Source organism: Nipponia nippon, unplaced genomic scaffold, assembly GCF_047370975.1.
Source record: "Nipponia nippon isolate SJK-2023a ecotype South Korea unplaced genomic scaffold, ASM4737097v1 scaffold_2, whole genome shotgun sequence".
Lineage (NCBI taxonomy): Eukaryota > Metazoa > Chordata > Aves > Pelecaniformes > Threskiornithidae > Nipponia > Nipponia nippon.
The window spans coordinates 99,567,731-99,578,181 of NW_028262336.1; the positions used below are offsets into that span (position 1 = coordinate 99,567,731).

The 10,451-nt window shown below is 44.0% G+C and overlaps 1 protein-coding gene across 1 annotated transcript; it reads left to right on the top strand.

Moving 5' to 3' along the window:
• Positions 1–6,606: 6,606 nt before the first annotated feature.
• On the top strand, positions 6,607–10,239 carry CBY2 (chibby family member 2). The gene is made up of 2 exons (XM_009463096.2): positions 6,607–6,689; positions 9,146–10,239. Exon 2 carries the CDS (start codon positions 9,253–9,255, stop codon positions 10,237–10,239), a length of 987 nt encoding a protein of 328 aa, XP_009461371.2. The 5' UTR covers positions 6,607–6,689; positions 9,146–9,252.
• Positions 10,240–10,451: the final 212 nt, after the last annotated feature.

Below are 10,451 nucleotides of genomic sequence, written 5' to 3' on the forward strand. Positions count from 1 at the left end.
TAATGTTAATGATATCCTCTAGACACATATGAAGACAGTTTAACCTATTTCTTTCTCATTGCATTTCTCTGGGTGGATGTGTGTTCTGCTTCCAGTTTTTTTTCGAATGCCACCACAGAGCACTTGGACAGACAGTGACCCCAAATTTGCACAGATGTTTGCAGGTAGTCTTAGAAAATCAGGTAACTTTTGCAACCTTCAATCACCCCAGGACAGCCTTTGGACATTAAAAGTTGAGGGAAATGGGTAAAAGGGGCTGTTTCCCTGGCATAAAATCATTCCTAGGGGTTGCATAACATTTCTACAATTGCCCGTTTAACTGTTCCTAGGTGTGCTTAACAACAGTAACTGTTTATTCTCTTCTTTTATCACTGAAACCTCTCTTCCTCTGGCATACCATTAAAGAAGTACTCTGGCAGCAATTTACACCCTGAGATGAACAGGTGTTAAAATTGTGTTCCTCTAAGCAAAACGTGCTGTGGCCCATCAAAGCATGACACATGCTAGAAAAGGTAAACCAGTGGCTCCACAGGGCTTGAAATGGTCTCGTTTCAGCACTGCTCCACATTTGAAGCTTTGTCATAAGCCTATTTTCCCCTTTTTTTCCCCTGTGCTTTTTGCATACCTAGTTTGGCAAACTTATACTGTCCAGCAATAGGCTTCAGACACCCTTCAAGCTCTTTATATTTTTAATAAAATACTTGTTTTGCACAAGCCTATCAACTCCAGTCAAAGCCTGAGTACAATTTTAGAAGGCAAAAATGCTGTGGAAGGACAATCCTTGGAGCTGGGTGTGGAGCTCTTTTTGCAAAACTCAGGTGACAAAGCTACTATTAGAGAAACCTACCAGGTAGAGAGTGTTTCTGAAAGCTTGATTTTTAATAAGAGTACCAGTTGGGTCCTATGCCCCATTAGAAGTCTGCCCCCACAGATCTAATGATAACAAAATGGGAGAACAAATCTTGCATGCCTGTAAAGACTGAGAGAGTTGTATGCAACACTGTTTGCCCATTAGGGCATGGGTGCAACTCCAAGTAAGCTATTTCATAATTTCTTGAAGGATGAAACATGGGTATTGGTGTATGCAATTTTAGAGAGACAGGCCAGAAGTATGAAGCAGCAACGGGTGGGACATGGAGTTAAGAGCAGTTAACGAGGCAGGGAGGGAAAAGGCTGAAATCATAGGAAGTAGATCAGGAACCTACATACTCATCCTTTTTGGAAATGGAATCTCTAGGATGCACCACTGTTTTGTGAGCTATAGGAATAAAAGAAGGAAACCAGGAGCAGCAGTGACTGGGGAAGACAAAGAAGAAGAGGTGCAGAGTAGCTGATGGAGCTGGGCTGTGGTGAAGAGCTACTAGGAAACCCTGTCCATCCCACAGGTCCAAACCTAGTGTTTTGGGGTCTCCAGATTCCTTGGTAGTCAACACATACCTGTGAAACCCATTGACAGCACAGCTATCTCCTTGCGGCATACATGTCTCTCTATAGCATGGCTTTGTGTATAAAATAATAACTTGTTATTATTGCTATTGCAAATACACCCTGTTTAATTCAAATTGTGGAGATGTTACCAGTCCTGCTGGTGACGTGTGGAGATCAATGCGGTTGTATATAATCAATTTTTCTTGGTTCATCTCTTTTAAAATGTCAGAAAATGCACATGCACAAACACGTGTCAATTGAACATTAAGGCTGTAAAGTCAACCAGTCGAGAGACAGCAAATACCTGAGCTTGCCAGTATATCTAAATGAGAGATGTCTTTCTTCCCTGGTAGGTTTCCACCATGCTCTGCCATTTAATCATCTGGGTTAACATCTGAATGGATTTTTTACATTGCTTTCATGATTCTTCATGTAGCATTGTTTATAGTATACCATCTAGTAAATCCTAATGGGATACTAATTTTTTAAGACCTTAACATCTTCTTCTTTACAGCTTTTAAAATAAAATGAAATGGTTAGATTTCAGTTAAACAGATCCTTATTAAAGCAAGAGCTAGTCTGATAATGACTTAAATTGGTGCTACGTGGCCATCACATGTTATTTGATAAGCATTCCATTACAATTAAGACGTGGCTAATAGACAATTAATATACAGGATTACACACTTAGCTAATTAGATGTTGGGGTTTTTTTGTTAGATTAAAATGTACAGGACCCCATAAATCACTATTAGAGATTGTTTAATAAGCCTGAACCCTCAATTTTCTCCCTGTCAATCAGGAATGGAGCCACTGACTTTTCCTCTCATCCAGTGAGACTTCTTGTCACGTGGAAGAACTGCTGTGTTCAAAATGAGATGAAACACCCTTGACTCCCAAACCTTGCACCCATTCGCAGGACATCACAGCTCAAGATTGTGCTTTCATGGTCTGCTCTACTCATTGAGACTTTCAACTCCTGCCCTTGTACATGAAATGGGATGTTCCTTAGTGTTCCCCCTGTCCCCACGCCTTTTGCAGTCTCTTGCTTGATGCCCATGAGGGAGGGGGATTTTGCACATGGCTTTTTGTAACCCCTGTGAAAAGGGTGCTTATTTTTAACACGAGTCTTTCAGTCCTGCCAAGCTGACCTCATTTAGGTGTCCCAGGCCGTGCAACAGTCGTTGGCTCAGCAGCACCTTCCCTTGCAGGGTGCACGTGCAAGCCAAGCTGAACTGGAACGCTCTGCTAGGGTGTGAGGTTCTGCTTTAACCACCTAATCGAGGAGGTTAACCACTGCAGACTCCCTGCAGCCAGTGCAGGGAGAGACAGCTACGTCTTTAGGAGGTGGCATGCCGTGTCTGTCAACGCTGTGGGCCAGGGAGGATTCACCTCCAAACTGTAGACACCTACTTTGAGATGTCTGCATGTGCCTGCAGGATAGTGAAGCATTTAAGCTCTCCTGCAGTCAGCAGAGACCTAATCAGTGCAGTAATGAGGGCTGGAGCATCACTTGGCTGATGAGCCACCAAGGGCTCAAGTCTGGTGCCTACTGCTGTTTGGGGTTTATGGGTATCAGAGATCAGGGCCAGCAGGTTTGGCACAGCCTGGTGGCAGGCCTGCCTCTTGGAGTGGCCCCTGGAGTCCACACGGGATACCCCACAGTCACACATGGTACACTGAGGTGGCCATACCCATCTGACTTGTCCTGGTGGAGGGGAAGGCCAAAGAGCTGCTTTGGGTGCAATGTCAGCTCTGCCCCTCCATTGCCCTTGGTAAGCATGCCTCTGCCCTCACAACAAAAACAAGTGCACCTATGATTACCACTGCTAGTACTTACTCAACAATAAGCAACTGATGTTTTTTTTCAGCAAGACAGACTGCTCTGTAAAGTTTGGTCAAACAGAAGTAGGAGAGTTCTACGGTAATTGGGCTGTGAGTATTTTGTTGGCAAGGCTCACAAGCAGTATATCACAGAGACACAACACAAAAGAATAGCGTTGACAGGCAATGGCTTAGAGTTGACCAAGAGACTGAACATGGTTTTGATATGTTTTTAAAAATATTCATAGCTGAAGTAGTATGAAAGCAAGGTGGGAATGAGATCTAAGGTGGAACAACACAAAGCCTGACATGTCTGTAAGATGTCACTTACTAGCAAAAGTCAAATGTTTTGCTTCAGCTTGTAAACACTGTGTGTAATACAACTGTGGGGATAAATAAGAGTGGTGCATAGGGCTTCTTTACCGTAGTGCTCTTCATGTTCAAAGCACTTTACAAGTAAGAATTAATTTCTCTTGACAGCTTGCGTCAGAAAGTCAGCATCCCAAACTCACTGAGAACCTGAGGAAATGGCAGTATGAAAACAGATGACTGATGTCTAAAATGAAATTAGGACCAGAGGCAAGGTATAGAAGTAGATATTTCCACCTCTCGTTCCAGCTCCCAGCTGACCCAACCATCCTGGACACTGTTGACATGAGTATGCAGAGTTTGGTGTTTTGCGCAGCATTGCATGCGTGAGGGTTACACTGAGGCACACTGGCAGCAGTACTGTGATGCTGTCCCTGGAAGGAAAATTAGTCTGAATAGATAGTGACATAGGTGTGTCCCTCAAGCTGTGTCCCCTTATCTGTCTGAAAAAAACCTGCTCTGGAGGTTTTCATTACTGATTTTCACGCTGCTGGCCAAGTGCACTCGTCTCTTCCTGGGCAGAATATAATGCTGAGATACCACCACCTCTCCCTCCAGACACTTCACTGCCTCAAAAACAGAAAACATAATTTTTACTCCCTGTCCAGTTATTGAGGTCAGGAGATGATTCAAGATCACTCAAATATGCACGAATCTTTTTGGTGACTCAGTGGGATTTGCATTCAAGCTTAATTCCCTGGAGATCAGTGGAGACCAGCCTGTGCTGACATGAACAGAGGCTGGCATTTCAGAAGCCCACATGTGTTTGGGGTGGTAGAAAGTGGCAGTGGATGCCTTTGGTTTTATCAAATAAAGATTTGGGAATATAACACACTTATAAAAAGAGAAAAAGAGAGAAGATGCTCCAAATTCAAAGAAACATTATGCTTTTACTAAAATAAACCCCAGGTTATTTTGATTGCAGGCACTTTAACAGGTCTTCTTAAACCCCAAAGCAAAGGAAGGACAGGGCTGAACTTTACTGCAGGTACATGCCACTATTCCCAATGGGAAGGAGGCTGGGATGGGATCTCTAGGGTCCTTCCTGCAAGATCTTCATGGCAGCAGTTCAGACCTTGCTCTCCCCCCCAGCTTCCAACCCATCACTGGATGGTGACCTCTTGCAGCCCAGCATGGAGCTGAGTTTCCAAACTGGAGAATATTATATGAGTGTGTGTGGGATCATCCACTGTCTCCCACTGGATCTTCTTCAGAACCAGATAATCTCTGAGAAGGACGGCAAGATCAGCTGAACAACCTGGTGTAAGGTGTGCAGGTAGGATGAGGAATACGGCTTTCGTTCCAATTAATATTTAATTCTTTGTATAGTGAAACAGCTGGAGAAACCGAGTAGTCTGAAGCTGCGGACAAAGCACTCAGCTGGGAAATTAGTTCAAACCCTTCTTACAGAGCAGGGGTTACTTGTCTCTTGGCAGGGAGGGGAACACACTCAGCATTATTTCTGCCTTTGTAATCTTGTGAATGACATCTCAGTCCTTTTGAGAGTCCAGCTCAGAAATCAGTGTAGCTGCTATAAAAAATTCTGCAGTGAGCTGTTGCAACATTTCCAATTCTGAAGTACGTATACACACATCTGGTGATATTCACTAAATTTGATCCAGGTATATTGGTATTTGAAGTCATAATTTTCAGCAAATAAATGACTTGCCAGAAGAACTTTATCCAACTTTAAGGAAAATATTGCATAAGAAAAGGTGAAGGTACACTGTTAACTTAGTTCTCAGCAGCTCTGGATTAAGCAGGCTTTGTCTGCTGATCAGTCCTGTGCTGCACTTGTCTCTGTCAACTCAGTTTCCAGTCGGCTCTTAGACCTTAAAAAGTTCATCAAAGGTCTGTTTCAGTGGTCCACAGCCTCAGTTCTTCAGAAGTTCAGATCGACCATTTCAGTCACCTCTCCTGAAAACTGGCTGCACTTGGGTAGCACCCTTAAATTCCCATCTGATGGCAGGCCAAGCACAAGCACCCCATGATAAAATCTTTTCCTTTCTCTTTTGAGGACATTTTCTTGCTTTCCTGTGCACGATCCTGGAGCTTGAATAAAGGAGAATGCTCCCTGGGGAGTTGCCATAGTAACCTGTGATGTTTTTTGTTGTCTAAGATTAAACATAAGCACGGGAGAAATTACAGAGAAGAATTTTATCCCTGAGTTTATCATCTTTGTATAACACCAAAGCTGAACTGTACCTCAAACTTCCTAAAGCAATAACAGTCACCTTGAGGCTGATGTCAAGGTGGTAATTTTCACTGGAAAAGAAATTAACTGCTGTATTTATTATTCAAGAACCCTGATTAGAAAAAAAATTCCACATCTGAAAGATGTAGCAAATAAGAAAGAGAATGAGATCATTAGAAATTTAAGGACGTGGAAGTGGAAATAGCTGCTACAAATAATATCTAAACTTGCAATGCATGAATGCCCTGCATATTCTGTTTTCTTCTTAATAAGGTTCAGTGATAGTCTGCTCTTAAACTTAGAGTCAAAGAAAAACTCCAAACCCATGTTGTCCTTGGAAAATAACTTCAGGTCTCATAGCGCATAGAAGGAAGTGATTTTTGAACATACCAATATCAGTTCAGCAACAAACATAATTTGAAGATTCAGAATAAAAACAAAATTTGTTTTAAGAGGGTGTGATGGAGAAAGAATCCACCCAAACTGCTCTCAGTTATGAGCATCAAAGGCAGACCGGGAAGTCTGGGATCAGGAAAGGGCATGAGAGCTGAGCTACGAGAAAGATCGTTTCCATGAGAAAGAAGCCAAAAGCGCAATGCTGGGAAAAATCAGTGACAATCCTTGGAGGCCAGCAGGGAAGAAGCACAGAAGCGAGCTGTGCAAGGAGGGTGACAGGAGCTCCCAGCCCCGATGCGGGGGGGGGGGGGGGCTGGCTCTGGGGCGGGGTCCCCCCAGCGCTCGCATCACAGTGGGTCCCCTCTGTCCTCCGCTGTGCACCCCCGCTGCCCCCGGACACCCCGGCAGCAGCAGGACCGCAGACGGGGCCACTTGGCAGGGTGCAGGGAGAGAAAAGACCACCGGCCCCAGCGAGCAGGTGAGCACATGCCAGGGCGTAATTTAGTACTGCCAAATTACCCTGCCTGGCTCCATTTCATTTGGCTTCCCCCAGCCGGCTGCCCTGTCCGCCCACCCCAGCTGCCCAGCATTTTCTGGGATTATTTAGTTCAGAGATAGGGGGAAAATGATAGGGGAGGTGGGAGAACTTGAAGCATCTCTCTGAAGCCTGGGTCGATGTCTCCCCTGCAGTGCAAAAGAGCTGACAGAGCTGCTGTCAAGTTTAAGTGTCCCCAAGATAATGTCCTTCAATGCTGTATATATTATACATTTCTGTTTATCCTGAAAACATGCCATCTAAACACTTCAAATATAAGTGACTTTAACAACTCTAGCTGCTTGCCCATGATACGCAGTGGCAGCTGGATCTGAGCTTACGGTGCTGGATGTTTTCTGCTTCTCCTCTGGATACTTAGGGGTCCTTTCCCCCTGTAGCTGATTTACCTCCCCACCTTGGGGCTGTTGGTGGAAATAACAGGACTGGGCACCCTGAGGGAATGGGACAGGTCGGAAAGGCTGAGGGGGAGAGGGTGCAAGGGAGGGAGCGATATATGGCTCTGAACATGGCATAAGTGGAAACAAAAATGTCCAAAACTGGGAGTTTTGGGGGTAATACCTTTTAGCAGAGGAATGATGTTATAGAAACAGAAGTTTGATGTGAGATAAACCAGCTGGTGATGTGGAAGATAACCCTGAAAGTCAGACGGAGACCCTATTGCAATAAAATCAAATGTTACTGCAAACAGACCGATATTACAATTGCCCTCTCCTGCATTAAGGGATTTTGGATTTTAAATGCAACCAATAATTCCCTGAGCTTTTGGACAAGCTTGGGAAGGGAGTGAAGGAAGCACCTATGGATGTGGGCTCTCAGAAGTAACCTGGAGGAGCCCAGAGATGGAGTGCTGCCTGGTGGAGATGGCAGGGAAAGGGGGGCCCAGCAGGTTTTAGAAAGGAGAGGGTGAAAATAGGACAGGGGGTGCACAATATGATGGCAGAGCTGGAGGGTATGAGAAGCTTGTGTGTGGTTGTCACCCCGTGCCTAATGCTCGCGGCAGAGACATGGGGGCAAAATTCATGAAGGTAAAACTTTTCTCACTGATGGAAAGGCGGAATTGGGTTTCCCAAGAGACAGGAGGGCAGCTGGGGAACTTCAGGGGGGGAGAAGGGTAGACCTGGCTGAAATTTGACAGGCGTCAACCTCTTTTTTTTAAAACAAAATTAGAAAAAAGCACATCTGTGCTGTTTGAAACACTGTGCAGAAACCCTAAGAATTCCGACAATCTGGTTATAAAAAATAGTCCAACCTCAGTTCAAATTACTTAATCTTGAAAATCATGCAAATTTAGTTTTGGTAAATACTGCAGAAAATAAGATTTTCTTTGGCACAAATGACATTTTTTGGTGAGGTTTTTTAATGTAAAAAGACTGAAATCCTTTGTTTGCCCAGGTTTACTTATGACTAGAAGGTGATTTAAGCTGCAATGTTTTGGGTAAAGGGAGGGAGGGAAGAGTGTTGAGCAGATAGATAAGTCGGAGATTTCTGTGACTGAAATGAGAAACATTGGAGGTACAGCCCAGCAGTATGGATTGTAAAGAGATGGGTTTTCTGGTGATGTGAAAAAGAGGCAGATGGACTGTAGGAAAGAGATGAGCAATCACTATTGCAAGGCTAGAAAGCAAGAAAAATAATGGAGCTATCAAAGGATATAAAGAAAAGAGTGACTGGGGAGAAATGAGAAGGAAAGATGGAGAATTACCTATGGATTGTGACAGTTTTTGGACCATGGTGATGGGAACTTGTCAGAAAAACATGCAAAGAGCAACAAAGCTCTCCTGGTCTCAATGTCCCAGGGTTTGGAGTTTTAATTATTTGTGCATATTGTATCATTCAGTCCTCTTCCTGTTCACAGTTCTGTGGATTTTAAGATCAAAAAGCACAACTGCCACCACATTTTTGTGGCATCCTGTTAACAAACACTACTGAGCATCAACAACAAAAAGCTGCTCCTGAGGTCAGTTTTTCACTGTGATCCTTTAAAAATATTCTCTTTTGAAAAGTTTGTTTCAGCCCCATAACAATTTTTAATTCATTTGCCTGTCACTCAGTTGAGAATGGGCTATTCTGAGATGCAAGATGAGTATCTTACCCCCTTACATGTCTGTAAAAATGAGGTGGAAAGATAAAAGGCGAGTCTGGGTTTTGATACCAAAACTTGTGGTGCTGCCATAGAGCTGCTCTATGTACCAATGCCAATCTTCTCAGCTTCTGTAAACTATGTTTCTGGTGTATTCCTTACCTTCCAGAGTCAAAGAGGGCAACTCGGTTGACTGTGGGAACTGACTTATTTGCTTGTTCCCGTCATCCAATGGACTTTAATTCTGACCTTGAATTGTGGCAGTAATTCTGTGCATTTGTGTTCTCTGTTCTTTCAGTCCTGATCAAGCTTCTCCAGCCCTGCTGTGTCACCTACTCCTTGCCAGTGGATGGTCCTGGAAGACGTCTTTCCACACAGTCCTGCTCAATTTACTAAAGAAAGTCCATGTCTGCTTTTGATCTGACGAACCAGAGCATGCAGTGTACAGAGCCCGAGATAGGCTATATCGCTGCCCCACAGATAAAACTGAGGGATGAGATGCTTGTCTTTATTGATGGTAAAAGGGTGAATGAGATCTACTACCAGCCATCCTTTGCTTCCCACCAGAAACTCTTAAGCAAGAAGGCACAGAATGAGTGGAGCATCTGGGAGGAGAATAGAGCGCTCTGGGAGGAAAACCAAGTCCTTCGGATTGAAAACAGGATGCTCTGGGAAGAAAAAAAGGCTCTACAATGTCTCCAGTCACAGAACAAACCTGTCCAGGTTATTTACACTGATGCCATTCAGCAAAGCCTCCAGAAGGAAAATAAGCCATTGCCATTCTTTCAGGAGAGGAACATAGGCTTTCAGGTCAGCCCAGGCAACAAAGCTCTCCAGGTAGTTCAGGAAAAGAATAGAGTCTTAGAGGATTTCCAGCAGGAGAATAAAACAGTCCCCATCATCTGGAAAGACCAAAAAGCCATCATAGTCCATGAAGAGAGCAAAGATGCCAGCTCAGATCTGCAGAAGGACACTGATGCCATCACAGCTGTGGAAGAAGGTAACCCTGGCTCAGCCCCCCAGCAGGAACATGGAGCTAAAAAGAAGAGCACCACTCCAACCCAGAATAAGATCAAGTCTGCCCTAAGCATGCAGAGCGAGTATGAAATCCTCCAGGCTCTCCAGGACTTATATGAACTCCTCCACATCTTCCTGAAAGTGAACCATCTCCCTGGGGAGATGCAAGGCTGTCATATTCCCTATGACGTGAACAGATCCTTCCAAGAAGATTACAATAAATTGAAGCTTCAGCTGAATGCTGTGAAAAATACTGTGTCAGACATTACGGCTCAAATGGAAATGTTGGAAAAGGAGCTTATTGCCATCACTTCTCCAATGTACGAAGAAGCAAGACAGAAGCTGGGAACTGAACATCAGCTTGGAGAGATGTGAAGCTTGGTGCTGAGACCTGCTAGTTCAATTTCCTGGAAAGCTTCTCTCCTTATTTCAGGGAACCTAATAAAATCCCAGTAGAGCCTGAAGACATCTGGGCAACATTGTGTTATTCTGAAACGTTCTTACATTACTTAGATGTATTTCACTTTCTGATTACGCAGTGTGGGTGACTGTCATGAATTTGCCTAGTGTTAAGAAAACATTTTTTT